This window comes from Scomber scombrus, chromosome 14 (genome assembly GCF_963691925.1).
Source record: "Scomber scombrus chromosome 14, fScoSco1.1, whole genome shotgun sequence".
NCBI classification, from domain to species: domain Eukaryota; kingdom Metazoa; phylum Chordata; class Actinopteri; order Scombriformes; family Scombridae; genus Scomber; species Scomber scombrus.
The window spans coordinates 14742592-14768283 of NC_084983.1; the positions used below are offsets into that span (position 1 = coordinate 14742592).

At 39.1% G+C, this 25692-nt stretch overlaps 2 protein-coding genes across 2 annotated transcripts in view; both read right to left on the reverse strand.

Moving 5' to 3' along the window:
• Positions 1–7067, reverse strand: trim47 (tripartite motif containing 47). The gene is made up of 8 exons (XM_062432921.1): positions 6851–7067; positions 6257–6468; positions 5575–5620; positions 5283–5378; positions 3376–3600; positions 3030–3052; positions 2822–2943; positions 1–2217 (listed from the first exon to the last, which is right to left on the reverse strand). Exons 1-8 carry the CDS (start codon positions 7031–7033, stop codon positions 1688–1690), a joined length of 1437 nt encoding a protein of 478 aa, XP_062288905.1. The 5' UTR covers positions 7034–7067; the 3' UTR covers positions 1–1687.
• Positions 7068–11690: 4623 nt separating this feature from the next.
• The window catches only part of LOC133994434 (FRAS1-related extracellular matrix protein 2-like), a 60236-nt gene continuing 46234 nt past the window's right edge, over positions 11691–25692 (reverse strand). The window contains exons 8-25 of the mRNA XM_062433687.1: positions 25124–25273; positions 24782–24991; positions 24186–24383; positions 23678–23842; positions 23262–23444; positions 21518–21648; positions 20874–21032; positions 19770–20073; positions 18811–18942; positions 18089–18420; positions 14708–14900; positions 14498–14605; positions 14256–14383; positions 14002–14136; positions 13728–13854; positions 12954–13141; positions 12672–12818; positions 11691–12239 (exon numbers count right to left, since the gene is read on the reverse strand). Of these exons, the coding sequence (XP_062289671.1) occupies positions 11691–12239; positions 12672–12818; positions 12954–13141; positions 13728–13854; positions 14002–14136; positions 14256–14383; positions 14498–14605; positions 14708–14900; positions 18089–18420; positions 18811–18942; positions 19770–20073; positions 20874–21032; positions 21518–21648; positions 23262–23444; positions 23678–23842; positions 24186–24383; positions 24782–24991; positions 25124–25273 (3539 nt within the window). The remainder of the gene's footprint in view (positions 12240–12671; positions 12819–12953; positions 13142–13727; positions 13855–14001; positions 14137–14255; positions 14384–14497; positions 14606–14707; positions 14901–18088; positions 18421–18810; positions 18943–19769; positions 20074–20873; positions 21033–21517; positions 21649–23261; positions 23445–23677; positions 23843–24185; positions 24384–24781; positions 24992–25123; positions 25274–25692) is intronic.

Genomic DNA, 25692 nt, shown 5'->3' on the forward strand with positions numbered 1-25692 from the left:
TACCAAATTGTTATTTTTTATGTCACGCTAATTTAGACAGTCAAAAAACTGATAAAGCATTAGATGAGGTACACCATCTTGGACAAAACATCAGCAAACACTCAAAGTTTAAGAGCACAGAGTTCTGTAGTCCTAACACATGAACACCTTAGATGTCTGAACATGGATAGAAAACCAAATGAGGAGCGTCTTAATCCTAACTGGCAACATTTTCTAATATCACCAATCATGCTGTAAAAATGTTTCTGCTATGCTCCTAAATAAGATCAGAAAAAAACAGTGTCACTGTACAACCGTGTAAGAGAACCTCCCTCCTGCAGGTCCGTAACTGCACTTTGACAGACTACAAAAGCAAAAAAAAAAAAAAAAAAAAATCTATAAAGATAATCATTTAAGATGAAGGCAAAAATGTACAGTTTAGTTTTACGTTCAAAATATTATATTGAAATTCATGGAGAAAAAAAATCAATTCAGACATTAAAATGTCAATAAATGTTAATAGACAGCAATTAATAATAAAGCAGGACTATTTAAAATATAATAAAAAGTAATACTGTGAGTACTTTGTAAAAGGGAAACAATGAAATGTAACCTGTAATAAAACATCCATTCATCATCCTGTAGCTTCACACTAAAGGCCACCGCGCTCTGAGCTGTGAACCCTGATCGATGTTGATGGAATGTCTGAAAAGTAAATCACGGCTATAGCGTCGCCCCATTGTGAGACGACATATCTAGGGACATGGCTGAATAGCTGCTGTAACAATTTCTTAAAATCATTTGCCTTTTCCTCAAACCTGCTTATTTTCAGGGAGGCTTATAAAAGTGCTTCAGACTTTTAAAAACTCCCCCAGCAAAGCAAAAACGGCAAGTATGGGCCTTTGTGTAACTGTTAAAGAGAATAAGCAGCGAAATGTGCAATATACAGGGGAATCTGCAACAGTCCAAAAAGTTTCTATGTACAGAACGAAAAAGAATCAGTAACATTAGTGTCCACAAACCAAAAAAACCCAGCCTTTAGTTACTGTAAGTCTAATAACAGAGCTGAAATCACAGGACGAGCTGTTTAAATCTGATTGACGAGCAGTTTTCAGTTTGTAATTTATAAAAAGGGAATCTTAATTTTTAGTTACCGACAATCAAGAATTTCTATCAATATGATAACTGGCATATAACCTTCAGGTTCTGCCCAGCAAGGCAACAGCACAGGCTCTGCCTGGCAGAACTTAACCAATAGGAGTTAATGTACAGTACTTGTGGCACTGTGGTTGCTAATAGGATATGAGCTCTAACCAACGAGAGCATCTGAGGCATCTGCATCCCGGCAGAAACCGTGATATAAAACAACAAAGCACCTCTCCAAACCCCAGCCATAGTCATCACGGGAATACGCATACAGTCTGTGTCTATGTTGAAAAATACCAAATTCTCAATCTTAAACTCAAGAAAAAGGTAAGAGAGATTAAGCTCTTCATTACCATCGCAGTATGGCATGACACCTGGTAATTCTTATTTACTAACAAGACCAACAAGTAACAGCTTAAATGCGTACAGTACATGGCTCCAAGGGTCAGTATCCCCCTGTCACTCCTGCCTGGTCTTAGTGGTAAAATTTGCTAATGGCAAATCTGGACACAGGCAGTTTACTCTTCGATAATCGAATTATTTAAAACACTTCTCACATCTCTCAGTAATAGTGGCATATCTGCAGCCTGCTGCCGGGATCGTTCTTCCCCGGGCTGAAGAAAGGGTAGACAGGCTCTTCAAAGCAGGTGTCAAACATGTAGAGTCTCTTCATTGTGACGGCGTCATAGAAACTAAGACGACCATTGTCATAGTCCAGGTAAACACCAACCCGAGGAGAGTTCCAGTAGTCTGCGACAGGGATGCGCCCATCCTCCCCGTTGGCATACAGCCGGTCCTGCAGACACAGGCTCCAGTATCCTGCAGAAGGAGTGAGGCTGACGAAGCCCTTCCTGTTGCTGCACTCGGTGGTGACTCCCAAGTACCACACACCTTTGTCTTTAACGTCCACCTCCCAGTAGTGCTGGCCACTGGCGTACTGGGCTGTAGCGAGGACACCACAGAAGCGGGTGAAGCGGGCCGGCAGGTCTGGCTCCTGGTTACGACAACGACCCTCCTCCACTTTGGTGTCAAAATCTGAGATTAGCAGGTTTAGGTGAGCAGTGTCTGGGTCTAAGGTGAGGTTCTGAGGCACTATACAGAAAGAAAGAGCACGATTAATTCTCCACGCTCTTAAATCAAGCTGAGACTGGCAGTATTTTGCAAAAAATATTTAAGAAAATCCAATTTGACTAAATTAGCAGATTTTACCCACCAGTATAACCCACACCTGTATCAATATTTTTAAAAGAGTATATAACTCAAAGTATACACTAAAAACATGTAAGTAGGGCCAGGAAATATATGGCTATAATAACTGATTGTGATATTAGACTAGATATTGTCTTAGATGTTGGATATTGTAATATCATGATATGGCATAAATTTGGTCTTTTCCTGGATTTAAAGGCTACATGACAGAAATAGTTAACCTGCAATACTGTCATAATATTGATTGTGCATTTTGTCAAAAATAATGTGATGTTTGATCTTCTACTAGTTGCCCAGCCATACAAGTAAGTATGCTTACTATTAAATATGTAGAATGTGCAATATGTATGATCAGATTACCAATTCCCAGCAGGTATGACTTTTCACTACACAAGATACTCTTGTACAAGTTTGCTGCATTATGATTTTAATTTTGTGATGCAGGCTAGAGTTATGTGCTTCATGCTTCTGTGTGGAGTAAACTTACTGGTATGCAGCACATGCATCATTTTCTTCCACATGATGAGCTGGAAGGGCCCTGAGAAGTCTGTAAATTCTGTCTGACAATTAACAGTCTCCAGAGATGTGAAAGGCTTGCAATGGATGACTCTGGAGTAAGAATGAAAAAAAAAAAATACTGCAATTTATGATAATTTTACACAATCACATTGAATACATAATTTAAAGCAACTTACTCGTTGAATGTATCAGCAAGGCTCTGTTGGAAGAAAAATTAAATTTTTTAACATGAGAGAAAGAGAAATGTGTTTATATTGTGCTTTTAACATGTAAATTCAAATCCTTCATGATGTGTTTTTGAAGTTTTGGTCCACATCCTTGGATAAAGGCTGAATGAAATGCATTTGTTCCCATCTTATTTTTCAGGGTATTTAAAAAGGATAAGTAAATTCAATGCTGTCTTTATGGTACATACTCCAGAGCAGAAACCGTTATCTATCTGAACTGTGAAGCTCCGGCAGCAGCATGGAAATGTAAAAGTCAAATCACCTCTGAACCAGACAGCTGATCTGCTAGACTGACCTCAAAGCTAGTTTTCCCACTGATGTGGCTGTGGATATCAGTTATGGCCTTGTCCACAACTGCCACCTCAGTCTCCACAATCTTCAAGTTGTCGTCTATGACAGCCATGGTAGCCACTTCCTCAGCATCCAGGCTGTCAAGCAGGGAGTCTCTTTCATCTAGCAGGAACTGGACTAAAGCCCCAACATCTGCTTCAATTTTCTCCTTGAGTCTCTGTTTCTTCATCTGAAGGATGGAAAGATTTGATGCGTGTTATAAAAATTAGGATTATGATGTAATTCAGATGTCTTGAAACATGCAGTGTGTGTTCCTATTTCTATATGACTGTTCTTGACATTTGATACTTCTTATTTTACCTAAAAAACTGAAATCACTGTAGCAAAAAGGAGAAGGTGCCAAAAGGTCAAGAGGCAGGGGGATTTTTGCCTGACTACTGATTGCGGGAAGTGAGAAACTGTTACGCGATACCTGTGTCTGCCAGTTGTGAGAGGGGGCTGGGATAATGTAGAATAAAACCTTTCTAGTCACGCTCCACGAGGAGCCTTTTCTTCTTTAACTCTTGTTGTTGCATTTGTGAAATGCTCCGCTTGTACAAGCTAAATAAACCTAAAATCAACCTAAATCCTGTTATTTCAAATCCAGTCTCCTTTATTAAGGGTAATCCATTTAATTCTTATGACAATGTGAAGAAAGGAATAGGAATATGAAACTCGATAGGTGTCCAGTTCAGAGTAACAGTCGTAGATGTTTTGCAATAACTAGAGCTGCATTTATTTCATCACCTTAATTTGTTTACAGATTAAATTAGTGAATTGAAAGTTGCTCCTGCTGAAAGTGCAAGCATGCAGTCTATGGGAGTGTCATAAGAACTGTGCATGTGTACAATTTCAGCATATTCACATTCATGTTCAATATGTTTCAACAGTGTGTACTATAATGTTTGTACATCTAAGATAAATAAGGCTCTACTTGAACTAAACACACACTTCAAGATTGCAGTTAATCAGAAATCAACGCCTATGCCCCTCAAAGTGACCAGATGTATAAATAACAGCAATAGTACATACAATTGACTGACTGTAGATAGACCTGTCCATGGTGGGATAATTTACATGTTTGTTAGAGTTTCCTGGCTCCACATGAACAACAGGACGGAAGCACAGTGAACCAATCAGACTGGTGCTAGGACCCGGGGAATGTAAACAGTGGTGGGACTGGTCAGAGAGTGGACGTCACAAAAGTGATTTGACTACCTGTCAGTGGAGCACCAGCGTTGGTGACTGAAAATTAAATGTTAACTGAAAGCAGTTAACATGCCAGTTTGAGTATGTTCCATTGCCTCTAAAATAATGATGATTAGTAACAATGATGATTCAGTAAAGTCAGTTAAGTTCAAAGATGTTCTACTAAAGATTCCAATCATACATGAACTTAACAACATAAAATATGCTTCAAAATGTACTACTGCAATGGAATTTTATACCCTTATTTTATGCTGTTTTACGATTGTGTGTATGAAACTTTACTTGTTTAAACCGTGTGTGACAAAGTGCAGGAATGTTTTAGGTGCAAAGCAGTGTGATTCAACCTTTCCCAGCGAATGGATGCGGAGGCCGAACTCCTCCAGGAAGAAACACTGATAAGTGATGAACAAAGGGCCAACTGCTGTACCAATTAAATGTCAAGGTTGTATATTATAAAAGGGTCATGAGATCTCTGTAGCATTCCTCTGTGGGTGTTGCTAAGACTATGAATCTGAGTGTTTGAGTTTGCTTTTTGTCTCTCAGCCTAATCCAGACATTGAGCCCTATATGCAAACATGTGTGATACCAGAAGAAAGCTCTCAAAGAGAATCCCTCTTCCTGAAATCCATCTCTGTTAGAGAAGTTTCCATAACAACTACATACCCTCACTTCACTTTTGGTGCGCTCGTCAGCCGTTATAACTTTTACACATTGAGACTTCTGCCAGTTGAGCTCCATAAGCCTCAGTTTCAACTCCATCTGCAAGAAATGTACAAGACATAAGAAAAAAAAAAAGTAAAAAAAACAAACTATTTGGGAAACTATTCCAGATCTAGTGAAAAAGGATAATATATCAGATCACACAAAGTGCATATGGTCTCTGATCTCTTCAAAATATAGGACACTAGTAAACAGGAAACCATGCATCTTATCATATGCACACATGTAGGTTTACCTTCATGTCATTCACAACTTCTGGTACTGGTGCCACCTCATGGTGTCTGAAATAATATACAATGGTTCAGTGGTTTGAGAATGATATGACAAAACACAAACACTGCAAACACGCAGTCTGTGAGACCCTTTGCTTACCAATAAATTCACTCGACAATTTTAACCAACCCTGACAAACTGTGGGTTTCATAATCCACTTAAAAACAGTTACTTCAAATGTCTTGAACTCTGGGTGACATTACCACTGTTTTGATCTGCATTTAACTTTTATAAACACGTTCTTCACCGCAACACACAAACGACCACAATGTCTGGCTGTGATTGCAACTGAATGCAGTCAAGGACATGTTTCTTGCACATAATGACGAAAAGCAAAAAAAGAGCAGATACAGTACAGTATAATTCAAATAGGTTCTAGTTGTGCATTGCAGTAGTTGTAACAAAAGGCAACAACTATCTGTTGTGTATTTGATATAGTCTCATATGTATTTGCACCAATTCAATTAACTGGCAGGGTCAACACTGAGCAATAGTAAGTAATCCATGTCCAGGACAGTTGTGATGGTTAACATTTGATTTGTATAAAAGAGGAATTCTTCGCCGTAAAAAAAAAAAAAAAGACTAATAAACCTAAATATATGTAGTTTATAATTTCTCTACATTAAAATGAGAACCGAGCCAACCTGTGTGCTCTGGATTCCCTGCAGACTACACAAATAGGCCTCTTATCAGTCTGGCAGTACAGTTTAAGCTCTTCTCCATGTTGTTCACACTTCCCATCAACTTTAATGGGTTTAGAGGGTGCTGGACAAGACCCCAGACACTCAAGATCGTCCAGTTTGGCGACCAGGTTCTGCACCAGGTAGTTTTTAGTGAAACTCCTCTTGTTGAAAACCTAAGGGGTGAAAAAGAGAAGGTGCAGGAATTATAACCAAGCCCAAAATCAGTGTTAACTTTTGTTAAGTGTGTGTATATGCTTGTTCGACATTGTCTCTTCATTGGTTAAAATACAGAGCTCCCTATTGTCAGGCAGTCAAGCTGAAGCTACCGATAGATAGCAGGTTAGCCAGCTATCATAGCAACGGTAGCCACTTACGCAATGCGTAGTTTACCTGACGTTATTTTTTAAAAAGACCATCAACTCTGAATTCACTGACAAACAACAAGAGGACACGCTAATAATAAAAAAACACAAGTATGAAAAACATAGTTAATTAAAAACACAACACCAGCTCAGAAGAATACACAGGTAACGGTGTTGATGTTATGTTCGTTACCGTTCGGCATTGAGGGCACTGATATCCGTAGTCTCCGCCATTTTCATCCCAGTGCATACAAATGCAAAACCGACAGAAATTATGACCGCACTTCAGTATGACAGGGTCTTTGAAGAAGTCCAAACAAATTGCACATGTTAGCTCTTTCCTCAGGTCGTCTCCAGCTGCTCCTGCCGTGGCCATGTTGACAAGCCAACAGCAGCACCACAGTTACCGCCGCGACAGGAAGTGAAGAGCGGAAGGAGGAGGAGGGCAGGGAGGGGGCTTATTTGTGGAGCGTCATTGTCTGTCTAAACCAATCAGATTGCCCCCTCTGTCTCCGTTGATACATCTAATTAATCACTTAAAAAAGGGAATGTTTCTATCATTGGGAATGTAATAGGTTACAGATTACTAGTTACCTTATTTAAAATGTAACACGTGTATTGGACATACGGATCAAACAATTATTTGACCAGAGTCACCTTTGACCCTGAGATTAATAAATTGGACCAGGTTTGATATAGAGACTGACACAGTCTCTCTATTGGACAAACAAAAATCCATTAACATTCCACTGAGAAATCCAAAGTGGCAGAACTACATAAAAAGTAACATAAGACAGACCTTGGTGTCTCTTCAGAAGTCAGGACTTATCAAGAGACTTCACTCCCTTTTTCTGCCATCAGATTGAACCCACACACACAATCATGTAAAGACACTCGACTACAGACTTGTCATAAATTATGGAGACACCCCACATTCTTTCCCTCTCTGTGTCTGGAAACAACATCACAGAGTATGGAAGAGAAAATTAGTCTTAAAACCTATACAGAGACATCTTGGTCAATCTTTAAACAGAACATCAATTATACTTAAAGACAATTTCCATATTTGTAGCTACTACAGCCATCACAGATAAATGGATATTTGATGAACTGTCATTATACTTTGTTCTTCTATACGCTGAAATGTTGGTATGGGTACATTTACTTAATGTGAGAAAGTGTTACATTGATGTTATGTTTACATTATCATACAGGGTAGAATGTGTTATGCTTGATCATGATAATTCTTTTCAGGTTTTTAATGAGTGGCAGCTTGATAAATGAAGCTGATGTTGTCATCAATGCCAGAATAATGCATTGTGTGTTCTGTGTTACTGTATTATAGTATGCATTTTATAATCAGGATCAAATAATGAATGAATGATGATGATGAAAAATTTTGCGGTAAAAAGCTGGAAATTAGATCCTCACAAGTAACTGGGATGAATCTGATTGACTGACACACAAGCCTTCCCAAGGGAGAAAAAAACAGCTGCGCCCTTCAAACCAGCTTTGCTCTGTTTCTCTCCTCTTCACCTCACACACTCTTACTTTTGTCACCCTATATTACTCGTATTCTTTTAACCTACTAGTTATCCTTACTTTTTATCTTAGGTTTGCGCCCCAAGTTTTATTCTTACTTAAGTTTTTTGTAATTCTTTAGGGTAAGTGTACCCATTGAGACCACCAAAATCTAAGTTCAGGTGTTTTTCATGGATACTGACATGATACAAGGGAGATCATTTCTTATAAAGCAAGATTTGCCTATCATTTAAAAAAGTATTCATTAGTTCATTTACATTTTGGAATATAAAATAAAGATATTTTATGAAGAAAGTCTGTAACAGGTTTAATTGGTACTGTGACACCATTTAAGCCCATATGTGCTCCAAATAAGCCCACATCATGATTTATTTGTAAAAAAAATAAAAAAAATATTGATTGCAAATAATTAAAAACAGCAATATATATCTATTCAGTTACATGTTAAATATTTAAAAAAAAATAGGATAAAAACCCACTTCTGAGCAAAATCTTGTCACCAATCTTGTAATTATCAACATTTTCATGAGCAACTGTAATTACACGTTTATTTTCTCAGTAACTATAATGGATTAAAGTTACATGTATTTTGTAATTAAATTAGGTTACCCCGTTACATGTAACTAGTTACTCCCCAACACTGATTATTAGGGCAATGTCTGATGAAGGAAGTACAATTATACTAGGCTATATATAATCACACTTCTAGTTTGTGACATTTAGAGATTACAAGAATTTTAAAACATTGTCCTGGTGTATGTAATATATTTCATTCAAACATCAGTGTCTCTTCTTTCACTCTCTTCTCCTAATAATCATAGCAACTGATGATTATGATTTGTCTGTGAATTTATTTTATGTGTATGCTTATGTGAGGTATACAAGTCCTAGGTTAAGTCCACAAGCCAAACTGTTTCAGGTCTTAACACTGAACATTTAAAATGCTGAGGGAGGGTGCCTCTTTCCAAGCTTTGTCTGAGGGGAGGCCCAGAGTCTCAGACTATGAAAACCCCTGGCTTAGACCAAGTTTTCAATTACATATTCGCAATGTTTTACCTGCCACCTGCCTGTCCGTCATTATTTTTTACTGGTTAAGTTTTGTACAAGGCCAAATAAATATATACATAAAATATATAAAATTTGAATGTTGAGGTCTCAAGTCAAGTCTTAAAGGCTAGAGTATGTCAAATCTCAAAACAGTCAAACAATTCCAATAAGTTTCAAGTGCTCATTTCTGAGTCTGACTCATGCTCACATCTCAAGTCCCAGCTACAGTTCTGTATCTAAACACTGATTAAATTGACAACAACCTACCAGTAAGCAACAATGTTTATTCTTAAATACATATACATAAAAACCCATTCATAAAAAGACACAAAGTGAATATCAAGTTTGATTTTTTGTGCTAAAACTGTCATATACATGGGGATAACTGGCTGTGGGGTATACATTACATTGCATAGCTTTGATTGGCATGTGAGGGATGTGACTCAAAAAGTGCATTTGATGTCAGATATGGTGTTATCTCCCAATTTGTCAAGGTCAACACATCACAGCTGGCAGACTATTAGTGGTATAAACCCTCACATCCCTTTGAGATCACATCTTCACTGATTTCTGGCTCATGTTCATCACATTAGTTAACCCTGACATATATTGGAAAATGATTGTAGTGTGATGACTGACAACACCATAATAAGACAAATATTTAAGAACACTGATCTTAGCATGTTGTATAGTCACAGCAGAAAAAAGACACAGGTTTAACAACACATGTAAACAAGAAATTTCACCAGTGGCATCAACAAAATAATGACATAGCAGATAATATGAAACATTTCAAACGTAATATTTTTCATGTCTGATTTGTGAGCAGATACTTTGTTTACATCCTTTATCCAAAACAGTACTAGTGTTTGTTTACAGGAACATAATGTGAAAAGAACAGATGTCAAATAATGTGATATGGATACAGTATTTGCATGTTCACAGCGCCACACGTATTAGCAGTGTAACAAAGAAGTGGAAAGTAGCTCTGTAAAGATTCTCTTCAGTCAGTAAATTGTGTTACAACACACAGTCCATTCTCTGTAAATGAAATAACTCCTGAGATGAGTGTTTTTATACATACATACCATAAGCAGTGTTTGGACAATGCATTTTGAATAAATATGGTCACAGAAAAACACAGTGAGGCAATATTGCAAAGATGAATAGCTGTAAACTTTGTGGTAACAGAAGCAGTGTTGACCTGTAAACACATGACATAGTAAATAACTGAGTTTACAAAAATGCAAAACAATTATAGAAAAAACAGTGTGAACAGCCCAACTTCACAGCAGCAGAAATGCTCAACATATCTAAGAAAACCTTTCTCATCACATTGTAAATGAAATACAGAACAGTATACATGACTTAATAAAATGATTAGCTGGTTAATAAACACAAATTCTGACAGCAGTGGTATTAGCCTCCTGTCTCATGAGAGAGATGTGCCAGTTTAGTTCAGAGTTAAGAAACAAGTTTTGGCATCTTGTGTTCATGTTTTTTCGTTACACATTGTGTAATCCAGAATGACTGTCCCAGCAAATATTTTAGGACAAAATAGTAGGCCTGAAGGCACAGTTCACCCTAGAATAAAAATTAATCTACTCATGCAGCAGGTTTGTTGCCAAACACTTGCACTATGGGTTTAATATTTATAATAAGTCCAATATTCACCTTATCATTCACAATATTTTACTTAATAGAGTTATCCTCTGGTCATGCATTAACTTTATAACCACTCTGAGGAAAGATTTGAGATAATAGTTTAAATATTGGACTTTAGGGACCATAATGCAATTGTTAAGCGACTAAAAATCTTGAATGTTCTGCGACTTATGTTTTCAAAAATGTTTTTAATCTTTTGGAAGTTGTAAAAATAGAAGGTCTTGTCACCATTTGTATTTGGGGAGACACATGGAATTACCAGGGCTCACAAACTTCAGTAAAGTTTTGATTGACATAGGGTCGAGTTGATAACATTTGAGTGTTCTGTCATCTAGTCCCCTTTATCCGAGGTACACCTGCAGCACTAGATCTCTGACTTGGCCTGCTTGGCACTATCTTTATGAGAAAAGTGCTCTTGGTGACTGGGACAGTCCTGAAAGGATTTAGCTGCTTCAGGCACTTTAACACCATAAAGCCAGTAAGACGGAAAGGAAATTTCATGCTACCAGAGGCAAAAGTTGGAATGTGAGGTGTATGGAACTGTCGTGCTGTTTTCTTTTGCTGTGATCAGGGAACTATAAAGGATCCAATACTGTAGGAACCCCCCCACAACTAACAGGCGCACACCCAATAATTCATATAATCAATCTCAGATTTTTGGTGTTGTGTAATTTAATACCAGATTTTTTTTTAAAGAAAAAGGGAAAATCCAAAATTTTATAAAAGCCCCACATATTATTTATCCCCTTTGTCCATCTGTCCATCCACATATTAATTGCTCAGACCTCTGAGCTGTTGTGGCAGTCTTGCATCCTGACCACCAACATGGGTTCTGTACTAATAGACCCTTTCACCACCTCCTGCACGCCCTCTCTCCATCCTTCCTTACCATCCTTCTGTCTGGATCTCAGCACAAGCACAAGGGTGACAATGATGAGGACAGTCAACAGCAACCCTACCAGCGCCCCCACCACAGTCACCAGGCCCTCTTCTTCCTCCTCTGAATTCAGCTCACTAGGTTCCAGCCCATCGGAGAGAAGCTCATTCGACCCCCCTGCCCGTCGCTTGGTGCGGTCCAAAGTGATGTGCATGATATTGGTGCCTCGGTTGTTGTCTGCGTTGATATCCTCAGTGATCTCTGGGACTTCAACGCCAACTGACCTCCTGGAGCGATGACCTTTGCCGCTTGTTGGGGTCAAAGCAAGATCATTGCTTGTGGAAACTAAGGAGTGGTACTCCAGGCTCCGCTTTCCAATACCTCTGTTGGCATTCTCTTTGGAACGAACTGTGTAAATGGTGTGTATGTACCACTCACGACCAGCAGCAACCTGAGGAAAAAACAGAATTATTATATTTCTTAGAATTATACTCAATTTAAACTGACACAAAACACAAAATGGCATCTGGCAAAAAGGAAGAAATGTCTTATTTTTGATTACATGGGATCTGCCAGCACTAAATTTGGATATTTGGCAAAAGTACACTTTTACCATTCAAGCTGTGACACAGCTTTTAATTGATTAAAAGCCAAATAGACAACATAATTGCTTTCCTTCACTGTGGATCCAATAAACCAGACAATACAATATAAAACCATGACACCAGTCAAGGCAAAACATACAGCATACATATAAGCAGGGCAGCAAAGCCAATATTCAAAATGTTTTGACATTTTATACATTGAATGACAAAGTAGTACACTAGCTACTGGTTGACAATAAAAGTCACTGACTATGAGGCTTGAGTACAATGAAGGATACCTGGAACATGGCTGTAGAGTCCACTCTAAAGCCGTCAGACCCTGGCTGTCTGACGAGGGACATGGCTGATGGATCATCCACTGCCAGCACAGCATTAAAATTGACATCACCAAACACACGCGCCTGAGTCTCTGGCTGAGCTTTGTCCTGGTCAGGTGTGTTAAATTGAGGAGAAACAAAGTAACAAAACAAAACAAAAAAAGTAGAAAGGAAATTATGTTTGTATTGATTGTAACGTTATTTCACATCCATCTGCCTACTGAAATTGTAACATGTACTTACAAGAATTTTGAATCTATAGAGCAATGACGGAGAGTCAGCCAGGCAGCCAAATTCAAACTTGGTCGGGTTGTACTTCGGTACATATCCATCAGCACCTGTGCAGAGGAACACCTTCTCTATGCTACAGAAGAAAGAGTCTCCCAAGTTCTGCACTGGGTCCACCATGACACGACCGTAGATGGTATCACCTGAAATTAGGGATGAAGACATGAATCCTAAAGCCTTCTCCAAGCTGTGAACATGAATCACACTTAAAAGTGCAAGGACAGAATATTAAATACACAAATGTAAATGATCTTAAAGGGCCATACTGCTGGTTTTGCACATTTTAGCCAAAGAGCTACAAATCCATATAATAAATAGCTAATAAATATCTACAGAATACCATTGTTTTAGGATTCATTTTCAACATTCAAATTGGTTCCTGTTTATCTAAAGCAGTGAATGCAATATTATGATGAAATAAGGGACCAAATACATTTGATCCTTTCCAAGATGTCAATGTTTGCTTGTTAGTTGTATTCCAGGTTCTAAATGTCAGATGTTGGTTCCTTTAAAAACATAACTAATGAAAGCAAGCAAGACCTAAATCTTTGCAAGTTGATTTTTATACTGTGCTGGCATAAACTCAAACCAAAAGCTTCCTGAAAAGTAGAAAATCAACCATTGCTAAATTGACAAATGTCATTTAAACAACCCACAACCATTAGTTTAATTCTTTAAACCTTCACTAAACAGATGATAAAAGTCATTTGAACTTGTCAGAGGGCTTACCCTCAGAAAAGGCTATGTCACTTTCCTGACCAAAACCCATGGAGCCATCAGAGAGCCACAAGCTCCTCTTGGACAGCAAGAACATCTGAGTGTTCAGACTGAACTCCACTGCAACTGGGTCACTCACCTGGAAAAAGATGCAGATAGTAAGTGAAGGAAGAGAGAGAGAGCAAATGACAAAAGACACAGAGAAAAAAGGAAGGTTTTCCTACAACAAAGAAACATGGCACTTTTGGATCGTATGATCAGTAATTCCAAACAAAGACCTCCTTACTTGCTGGAATCTGATGTCTAGGTCAAAGGTGATTGGTTCTCTGGGACTGCAGACAGGTGGAACAGTGTATTCCATATTCTGTGCGGTTGTACATGGGATAAGCTTCACTGTGTAGGTCCCTGAGTAGTCTCTCACCTGTGCGGAGCAGAAGGGACCAATACTTTGGTGTCAGTCTGTAACTGCTATTTGCACAATTGATGTTTCACCTCGGGTTAGGGTTAGGGCAAAAAACAATTTCATCCTGTCATACTTACAGCAAAGTCAGAGGTAAAGGTCCACTGCTGGACTGGCTGGTTGTAAGTAGGTTCACTCCTCACTAAGGTGAGGTTAAAGGTCAGGCCAGGGTGGTCCACACTCATCACCATGGATGACATGGAGGTTGCTAAGAGTAGGAGAAATTAATATTGTATCTTTAGCAATGGTTATATTATTGAAGAATAGTAAAACTGATACAATGACAATAGTCTGTCAGTCTCACCAGCTCTTTTTATTCTGCCTCCAGAGTGAGACTCCACAAACAAACCCCTGAAACGAGCCTTGGTGCGAAAATTTACCACCAAACGTCCCTGTTCATTGATGCGCATACTGGTAGGATACAACGCACCTGGGAAAAGGACATATACACAGACACTTAATTCCACAAAACTATTATTTTTTAGTTTTTTTGTGGATCATATCCACTAGACACATAATCTTGGAGACTAACCTTGAAGCTCGGCCTGTGGAGGGCTGCCGATTCCATCTTTCCAGAGGATGGCTGTATCGTATACAAAAGTGAGGCGCAGCTCTGACTGCAGGTCAAAGTGCTGCCAGCCACCCGTGCCGACGGGGGAGTGGAACACATATGAAACATAAAGCGGCACCCGCAGGGTCACATAAGACTGGACCAGGTTCAGCACCTGTAAGGATGTTGAGTGAAGTGAGATTTTGATGTCTTAGAAAACTAAATCAATTGATTCCATCCAGACTTGAACACTGTTTTGCTTCATTATCCTAAATTAAAAACAGTTCAAATTTAAAAGCCATTATTAACAAGGAACATTACTTATTTACTTTGAAATTGTGTTTGATACTGTAAAGCAAAAAAAAAAAAAAATCCTCAGTATGTGCTTCTCTATGTTTCTCTCTCCTTCTCCTTCTTTCTCTCTCAACCCAGCCAGTCAAGGCAGATGGCCGCCTACCTAGAGGATGGTTCTGCTTGAGGTTTCTTCCCATTAAAGGGGAGTTTTTCCTTGTTGCTGTCACTAAGTGCTTGCTCACAGCGAAATGCTGGGTGTCTGTAAATTAAACATTATGGTCTAGACCTACTCTCTATGAAAAGTGTCTTGAGATAACTTCTGTTGTGACTTGGCGCTATATAAATAAAAAAGGAATTGAATTGAATTGTATTACAAAAACTGTATTTTCCTTTTAGATTAAAAGGTGATTGTGGGTCGATAAGCTATAATAAGCACTGAGAAGATGTAACAGATGCACACATAATTCTCCTCCACAAGGTACTTGGACTATTTTCACTCCTACTCAAGGTTGTCAAACATGCACAAAAGTCTTCCTGTGTTGTTTACAAGGAACCGCAGTGGGCAGTAATGTGGGCTTGTATTGTTATTTTCTATTTTGGTTTTCTTTTTTTAAGGTTATCCAAGTATTTCAAAACATGATAATTAGTTTAATCATTAATGAAGTCCAGATGTGATCTATAAAATATTAATTTGTAATTACAAACGCTTTGGAAAATAATCTGACTACATTTTGTTTGCTTTTGTAAATTTAAAAAAAAGTGTCAGTTCAACTACACAGGATAACATACATATAACTTGAAGTCTATATTAACTAAAACCAGCCACTAGGTGTCTCTGTTTACCAACATTGTTTCTAAAATAATGTATGCCTGAAGATTTGATGTATGTGCCAACACACGTTTGATATAGTTAGAGTGTGCCGTAGAAATGTTGTTTGACTTGAAGTGAAAACATATGTGTCAATTTGCAAAGTGAATTACTAAAACAAATACTGGGCAGAAGATTAACTGGCAAGAGAAACTAAGGAGAGCAATTTGGCAGAAGATGTTTTCAGTAAAAAAGTAAAAGACTGTGACTCCTAATCCATTTAGTGCTTTCCCTTCTCTATTAAACCATTCTTCATCTCTTGGCAACACATACTGTAACATGAGGCCGTCTAAAACATTTGAACACAAATTACCACTACATTAAGTGTCTTGTATAATATTTCTGCTAACAGAATCTCCATCAAAGACACTTTAAACACAGCTGAAATTTACCCAATCCACTACAGTGTCTTTGAAGGATAAGTTATGAATCACGGAACCAGGATCCAAATTAACAATTAAAGGACAGCTAACTAAGAGACAAACCAACTCAACCCTACAGTTTTAGAGGCCCTAATTTTATTACGACAACCTCCTAAAATAATTTTTGATTAACTGATACAGAATAAAGATAGCAATGATACAGAATAAATAATAGTATTTCTGACTGCCTTGAAATGTCATGGTCTTTTTTTTCCTTGCAAGTTTGACTTTTTGAAACACATACTGTACAACAGTTATATAGGACAAAATACAAAGGTTTCCTGAAAACCTAAGAGCCTTTGGCTATAATAGAATAAACCACTGATCAAGATGACTACGGCCAGAATTTAAAATTCTTTAAATGTCAATTTTGTCTTTTGTTGTTCAAAGGTAGGTGGATCATTCAATTATTTCTGTGTCTTTGCTTCTTGCACCCTGGTGGGAGGACAAGGTTGAGAAAGTTTCTTTTTAAAACATTTTAAAATATTTTTCCTTTGACAGTCCTTGGACAAAAAACACACAACCCAAGTGACAGTGATCTCTTATAACGAAGTGGACTTGTGTGGTCTTGTGGATGACGGGTGTCATGTGTAACTATACAAGCAGTTTGTGTTGTAACTGGGGACAAGTAAATTAATGTCTATCTATCATACTTCTCCATGTCTTTCTCAAACACACACACATGCACGCATGCACGCACGCACACACACACACACACACACACACACACACACACACACACACACACACACACACACACACACACACACACACACACACACACACACACACACACACACACACACACACACACACACACACACACACAGCAGTCTGATCAGCCACAAGAAGCTCACAGATCAAAGGCTGGAGGAACACAAAAGAGCAGCAGGACATGAGCAAGGGAGCAAGGGTCTGTCTCCTAATCCACAATAGCAATAATAACCAGGAGAATACTTTAGCTCTGTACAGTATACAACACAAGCAACAATTGCAAGATCTGCTCCAATGATGCAACAACAGCAAATTGCTACTGAAAGTTTGCTAGAATCTAACTGACTGTTGAACATAATGGCAACATGTAGCAACAATGGCTGACTTCTTTGGTGAGCTGAAATCTCTTAAATCAACTGTCACACCAGCCAGCCAGTGAAATAAAATCTGATTAAAGCAGAGTAATAGGTAAATGAGATTTCTGCCCTTAACCTGTGGATTATATTAGTGTACTCCAAGATAACTATATTTCCTTTTATGATTTCACAGATTTCCTGTGAATCTAAGCTTCAAAGTTCCATGTTGGAAGTGGTGAGCATTACAGGGGGTGGCTGATAGGTTGGCAATACTGTGTGTGAGTGTGTATGTCTCTGTGTGCATTTGTGTGCATGCACACTAAAAGTTGTCAATCACATGCTGGGATACAAAGCTGGCAAACACACACACACACACACACACACACACACACACACACACACACACACACACACACACACACACACACACACACACACACACACACACACACACACACACACACACACAAACATGCACCAAATGAGACGTAAATGCAGGCAAACAGATATGGTGCCGTTCTGTCTGTGCGACCCTCTCATTCAACAGGCTGTAAATAGACTGAACATACAGATATAAACACACACAGGTGGACACACACGCAAAGGCTAACAGTTAAACAGATGTCCATACAAACCCTAGATAGGAATTTATACGCGGTGGACAAATGTACACAGAAACCCACAAAAACACACATTCACCCATGCACACCTGTCCATCAGTCCCTATGGTGCCTCCACAGTCGGTGAGCAGCTCAGACATGTGATAGTAGCTGGTGAACTCCCAGAGACAGGCCTCCAGGTTGAGATTCCTGTAGAAGCGCAGTGTGCTGTTCCCCCGCAGAGTACTACTGAACTGATAGGGCGCTGTGTCTCCCATGCTTTCAGGGTTGCGCGTTGAAGCGGTGATGAAGCTGTGACCTGTGGTGACCTCATTGTAGTCAAGCAGGTTGGAGCAGCGGTGGTTTCCAACCCGGGTACCATCGGGACTGAGAGTCAGCTCAAAGTTCATGAGAGGGCGAGTGGAGATTACTGGAAGCATGCCTGCAAGGTATAGAGAGACAGTGTGACTCTGGCTGCTTGCTACTATCTTTGATACCCATACTGAGAGAGGTGATTATTTCAGAAACTTAGAAGAAAGACACTGTTGAGAGAAAGGGGGGAAAGTGAGGAAAAAGAAAGCAGGGGAGCCAGAGAAAAAAGGAAGAAGGAAACCTGGAGGAGACGAGGCAGAAGGAAACTGATTAAAAATCAAGAGGGGAATATTAAGTAGCGGGTGTGCTGGAGGGTTTGTACAGCGGGGTTCGATACAACCCGGCAAGATCTATATTCTAGCTGTCACGCTCCTGAGGATCCCCAGACGTGAATATTACACACACTACATTACACTTCACTTCATCTGTGGTACGAGTCCTGCCTCCAGCTCCTACCTACCATCTATGTGAGGCATGGTGACAGTCACTTTGATGAGGTTGGGGTGTTTCGGGTCGTCTGCTCCAGTGTAGCGGAGCTTGGCAGAGAAAGGCTCAGCACCAACGGTACCCATTTTACGTGGTTGACACATACCTTTATGTGACAGAGGAGAAGAGAAGGGTCTGAGCACAAGGACAGATCGAAACACTAGACAGAGTGAATTGCTATGATTGTGTATGCAGGTTATTACTTTTGTGAAAAAACATGTCTAAATAAATACTGTAATGTCCTGTAAAACATGATTTTTTCTCATAATCTGCCTGATCTATTACTGCGTCAGGTAGTGATTTCCACATTGCTAAGAATGCCTTGCACCCACCCTGACAGAGTATGCATGAACGTGCATTACATTCAGGATGTGTGGGTGGAGTGAGCACAGCATAAGTGATAGCAACAGCAAAAGAGAGACGTTTTATCATCCAAGACAGAGTGAGAGCTCCGAGCCTCAAGCATATAGCTTTTAACAATGAATAATGGTTTATTGTGGTTGTTGTAAACAGCAAAAATGTTGTAACCTCTGCAATGAATTTATAATTTTATTATTTGCAAAATGGTCTACAAAGACTCCTTTGTATTTCCTTCTGACATTACATTTCTTTAATCTTTAATTAATCATAAGAGTTCTTAAATAGCTGAAAAAAAGAATAAATAAACAACAGCAAGGGATCAGAGAAGCTGCATTGACAATACTTGTTTTCTAGTAATTATGGTGTGTTTTTATGCAGTTATTATAGACTGTGTTCTCCACATGCAGTAAGACCTGTTTACTCAAAAGCTCTATTCCTGTACAATCATAATGCTTGGTAAACAAAGCCCTTTTTATTATCTTGGCAACATGGGGCCCAATCTCTGTTTAATTCCCCATTTAGAAGACTGGGAACATAAAACATGGAGATGGAGGCTCATTGTTCTGTCCTTACCTTCCTGCTGGCTGACAGTGACAATGGGGCTGCTGAGCTCTAAACCTTCATCCCCGTTAGAATTAACAGCCCTAGCAGCACACTGAACCCTGGACCCTGTTTGGAAGTAGACCGAGTCCAATGTGATCATCTTGGAGGATGTAAAGAAAGTGTCAAAGTCCACCTCCCTCATGGGACTGGTGACGCCATCAGGGCCAGCTGGGGCGCTGATGAGCCAGCGGTAGCGGGTCAAGGTGTTGTTGATGTGCTCGCTGACACAGATAGAGCCCGTCTTGTCATAGTCTGGGTATTTTGTGTTGCAAGCCTAGAGGATGGATAGAAAATGTAGCAGGAGTAGGCAGGTGGTTAGGGACAGCAGAGAGATGAGAAAAAATGCAGCAGATGCCGGAGGACAAAAGGAGAGAGAGAGGTACAGAATACAAACAAGTAAGTAATTGTTGCCAAGGAAATCCAGATGTTTCAGGGTTTTGTTTTCACATTTGTGTTCTTAAAGTTTTTTTTTACAATTGGAAAGAAGGAAAGGTAAACTTTTAAGTCTTTCTGCAGGTATAATTTTAAATCTGTTGACACTGTGCCACCTGGTACAGCACTCAACACTTCAGTTTTGACAAGACTACTTCATTTTATCTCCCTGGGGCACCTCATACACAGCTGACCACAAAACAGAGAAACAGACAAACTCAACTGAGTGTCCTACGCACCCACAGCGGTCACCTGAGAAGCAAGTGGCTTTACACATCACAAAAATCCATTTAAATGTCTCACTCAGCCTGTATTCAAGAGTGAAAGTTATTCTCCAGTGTATGAAAGCACGAGGACTGTGGCCTACTAAACAGTGTAATGTGTCTTTTAAGGGCAGACTGGGTAACTCCAGAAGGACATTTTAACTTTGGCTGAAGGAAAGAATTAGTCCTGAGGGATAACAATGTGCCCTCTACTCCCACAGGATGTGGGTCCTGATTAGGTTCTGCTACCGCTTTGCAGGAAAAGCCAACACATTTAACAGTATTGTGTCAAGTTCCCTGGTTGTTGCTAAAGTGTACTGTTTCTGTGCAATCTGACTAAATTCTATTCTGTATTTCAGTTCATTTCAGTTTGACTCACTGTGACACAGATGACGGGGTAACCAGCTGGTGGGTGGAGATTATCTGGTGTCCTGGCGACATCATCGTAATGGAGCAGCGACACCACATGAGGCAGAGAGGGGAAGGTGACATCAGCCATGCTGTTGGTCTCCTCAATGTAAACTATCACTTTAGTTACCTGTTCCAGAAAAAGAAGACAGGGCTGAGTGACAAATATAGACATGTTGCTGTTTGTCAATAAAGACATCATGAATTACTGTCAATGTAATGATGAAACTCATCACAGAACTGGATGTGCAGGAAGATGATGATCTAACAGTGATGGCTGATTCAAAGTGTTTCCTTTTTACGTCTCTCATTTCTCTTTCTCTGCTTCCTTTCTTTGCTTGCAGTTTTTTTCTAAGATAATCTATTATTTATTGTGAAATGTTTTCACCGCTTTTCAAGCCGCAACTAAAGTGAAGTGGTGGTTGTTGTCTGGGCCAGGACACCCTTGTCAAAGAAAATCACTGATCTCAGTGGGCCTGACCTGGATAAATGTGGGTCAAATCAGAAAAGATAAAACGTTTTTCATCTCTTTACTTTTTCATTACACTGAAATTCCTGTCAGTCTGGATTTTGTGTGATTGCTGTGTGATGGTTGGGTATGTAAACATTTCTGACCTGAGTTTCAGCCACCATATTTTCATCAGGCTTCAGGTGAAGAGTCAAGGCTTCCCTCATCTCTCTGACCCCATCGTACAGCACCTCCACCTCCACTACGTGTTCCTTGTCGCCCTGTTTGAACTCAATGTCTGGGCACAAACAAACACACATTGATACACACACATGTAGGGAAGATATGTAGCTATTTTGTTGTAAATACAACACACATTACAGCACAAACATCGATGGCTCAGGCAACTTCAGTAATTTTTGCTGGTGATTATGCTGTGGAGATAAAAAATATTCAAGTGACATTAAGGTTAAAGTTTTCTGAATTTAGTTTTCCATAAAAAAGAAAAGCCTCACAGGTTAGCCCAGTTCATGTTTTATTGCTTCAGAAGAATACACACTTAGCTAAAGGTTTCTATTTGCATAGTGCCAAAGGTGGTCCATCACCTTTTGAGGTATAGTAAGTAATAGCTTTGCATTAGAAATGTGCTGCGCTGAGAAAATATTGTGCAAAGTGGGAAATTCAACACTGCATGATTCAAGACACTGCTGGGATACTTGCACTATTTGAACAGTGGGTAGGCAGGTATGATTTGAATAGACCGGATGTATTCATAAATATTTCAAGCCTTGATTAGGAAACGTTCACTGTGCTCAAAGCTGAGTGGATAGGAAGGAGGATTTCACCCTGCTGACAAAGCATGACTGTTCACATTCAATTAAAAATTACATGACCCTCCACTGGACTTCTGAAGAAATTACCTTTCCCCATTTGGAATGAAATTACAAATCAATGACCCTTGCCCAAATAAATCCCTATGCCCATGCCCACTTTCATTACATTCATCATTCCTATAGGGAGCCTTGTTTCACACTTGACAAAAATGTTCTTATTAGTTGCAAGAAATTGATTAACAATATTTTTAGAAGGATATCTGCAGTGCAGGCCAATAAAAACTAAATTGTATCCTGGAAAGTTTTTGACAGTGATATAGAATGATGTCTTGAGGGGCAGATGCCTGTATTTGCATCAGATGTTGTAATATCACAATAAAAAATATGAAGAAGAGGCCACAAGACCACAAACCAATGAAAACAATGAAGGTGTCAAAACACAAAAAAATGCGTGTTAGGCCATAAACTGCTGTTGTTGGGGTTTTTAGTATTTAAGTTTATTTAGTACAAATACATTTAGTTTTGTGAACCTTGCTGATGTGTTTTAGATTTGGAGGATCCAAATCAGTTACTTAACTCTTGGGAAATGTACATCATTTTTTTGTCAAAGTCACAGTAGAGGTGCATGGGTTTGCTATTTAATTATAGCTTGATTTGAAAAGTCTGCACTGCCCCATTTTTATTAATTTAAGTGAGTAATGTTACTGTTAGAGGTGTCGCAATATACCGGTATTGATGATAACTGGAATATTTAAAAAATGAAATGTGGATGGTACACATATGATAATAATTATAAGTAAATAATTCCAGCAGCCTAAATCATTTTAATTTCTTTCCCTTCTCGCCTTGTCTCTCTCCCCCAACATTAACAGAGTTAAAGATGATTTCACTAATCGCAATTTAAAAAAAAAAGAAGTCTCTATCAATATCGTGAAAATATCGTAATTGTGAATTCTTTTGGCGGCTAGTGAAATTTTTATATTGTGACATCCCTAGTTGCTGTGAATAAAATCATGTTTGTTTATCATTAAAACAGCACAGTATTGATTTAACTATCATAGCCATAAAAGGATCTTACCTTGGGACACGGGGTAGTAGTCCTCTCCTGAGACTGCTGACCCATCTTTGGTGTGAACACGAACAATGGATACCTTTGATGTGTCACCCACTCGAACCACAGGGATCCTCACAGTTGCCACGGAGCTGGCCTCCTTGGGTTCACTAACACTGAACTTGGTTTCCACAAAACGGATGATGGGTTCTATGGTGCACAGAAATGGGAGAAAATATGATCAAATGCTAACACATTGTTTGATTATGTAAATAAACCTTAAATTATAAATTAAATGGCAATTATACAATAGAAACATTCAGTTATACTATGCTTACAACCATTTAGCTAAATAAAAAGCTGGATAAAGTGATTATTATTTAACAATTAGTTGAATTCCCATTTATCTCCACCTCTGTGTCACCCCTCTTTATCTCACTTACTGTCAGCTGTGTCCTTGATTTTTACCAGGGCCTCATTCAAAACTCCCACTGATGCACCAAACTGTGAATCACTTTTTGGGTTTCCTAAGACCAACCGCAGCTCTTCTCCTTCCTCGTACAGTGTGTCATCAACCAGTGACAGAATACACTGCTTCTCTGCCTCACCTACAGTGTACAGTGAGATGACAGGACAGGTCAAAAAAATGTTGAGGTAGAAGAAAGGATAGAATAACATCCAAAAATGTCCCCCTGTATTCAGTTCCTCCAGAGGTTTTGGAAGCACTGTGCATGTATTTGGAAAAAAATAAAAAAAATAAAATAAAAATTTGTGGGGCATAGTTAAACTTGCAAATTATTGTTGATTTTGTCAAAAAAGGTGAGAAAAAAACCTGAAAATACCTGGAAGAGCTGTTTCTTTAATTAAAACGGTGTCAGCTATCAAGATACACGTTGATTAAAAAAAGACAAAGAAAACAAGTGTGATGCATTTGTGTGATCACTGATGTACCTGGTAAGAAAGTGATGATGGATGCATCTGTATTAGGTCGCTCGTCGAAGTCAGAGACAACCTGTGCAGTTCCCTGACGGGTGTAACAGCGGACAGTGGATTTGTGTCTGATGTCACCATTGCGGTACACTGTGGCTGCAATCTGACGGTCGTGCTCCTCTCCAATGTACACCGGCTCACGGAACTGGACCTTGGGCACTGTCAGACAACAGCATAGTTCAAACATCATGTATGGCAAAGGCATTAATCATTTGTCTCATTCTGTCTAAGCTGAAATCGATTGATTAAACTGATTTTAAACAGCAAAACAATTAACATAACTGTCACAACATGTTTTTTTTTCTGATGAAACATCGCTACTAAAGGTGACTTTTAATATAAAAATGGAATGTGGGTACAAAAAATCTTCTCAGAGAAATGTTTCTAGGACTTTGTAGCATTTTTACAGCTTTTACAATTGGTGCATTGGTACAACTCACTATCAATAAAAACTGCATTTCTTAAAAGAACATCCAATTCAATATGCTTCACACTAACAGTAAAGAAAAAAAATGTAGATGAGAAAAGAAAAACATGTCGTAAAACAAATCACTTACAGTCAGACACAGAATCATTGATTAATACTGAAGCCTTCCCAGGTTCTCCCAGGATTCCATTCACTGCCATACGTAGGACCAGGTCAAAGCTCTCAGTCCCCTCCAGCTCCGGCTGTCCCAGGTCATCCAGAATGGTGACCCTGAACGTCTGCATGCTGACGCCCGGAGCAAAGTCAAGGTTACGGCTAATGCCCACGTAGTCAATACCAGCTGGAGGATGCAATGATGGGTTGGAAAAAAAAAATAAAAAATTGAATTGAGTTGACATACAGGAAGGAGACAAATGATCTTATTAGTAGATTCAGTCACAAGCAACACTTGACTCTATGACATGGAGCCTACCTTCTGCTGAGACAGGTTCAGCCTTGCGGGAGCGAACAGTGACAGTGCCAGTTTTAGAAAGATCAGTTCCTGTCCTCCACACTTTGACCTCTACATATCCATCACTCTCATCGACATGATACTCCACCTCTCCGAAGTAAAACACTGGGGCTGGAGAGCACAGAAAAGAGACAGTAATCAACAGTCAGTCTTGTATATTCTACGCTAAAGGTTCATAATTCCCTGTTGTGATCTTGTCTCCACTGATGCAGTTTTACTGTGTTTGACATTCTGCCATGAATTTTCAGACCCTTTTGATCAGCACACATTTGATGCAGATTATTTGGTCTTTTTAGTGCTCTCGTTATCTCATATCACTTCATATCAAAGTGCTGATTGATGCCTGCAGCTGACAAATTGATAACCTGTTTAATGGCATTCAACATCATACGTTGACCACCTTTGTAGCAGGATTTGCATTTGTGACCTTGTTATTTTACTTTTTGTTAAATATTAATGCTGCTTGTCTTTTCTCCTTATGCATGCACTTGTGGTAACATTAGACATGTCAGCAGCTGAGGTCAAACAGC

What these genes read in the sequence shown, in the direction of transcription:
- trim47 (XM_062432921.1), bottom strand. Translation starts at nt 7,033, where the DNA reads ATGGCCACGGCAGGAGCAGCTGGAGACGACCTGAGGAAAGAGCTAACA. An exon ending in GCACCAAAAGTGAAGTGAGG is followed by an intron (nt 3,601 to 5,282) that starts GTATGTAGTTGT and finishes TCCATCCTTCAG; the next exon opens with ATGAAGAAACAGAGACTCAA. An exon ending in GTGGGAAAACTAGCTTTGAG is followed by an intron (nt 3,053 to 3,375) that starts GTCAGTCTAGCA and finishes TTCTTCCAACAG; the next exon opens with AGCCTTGCTGATACATTCAA.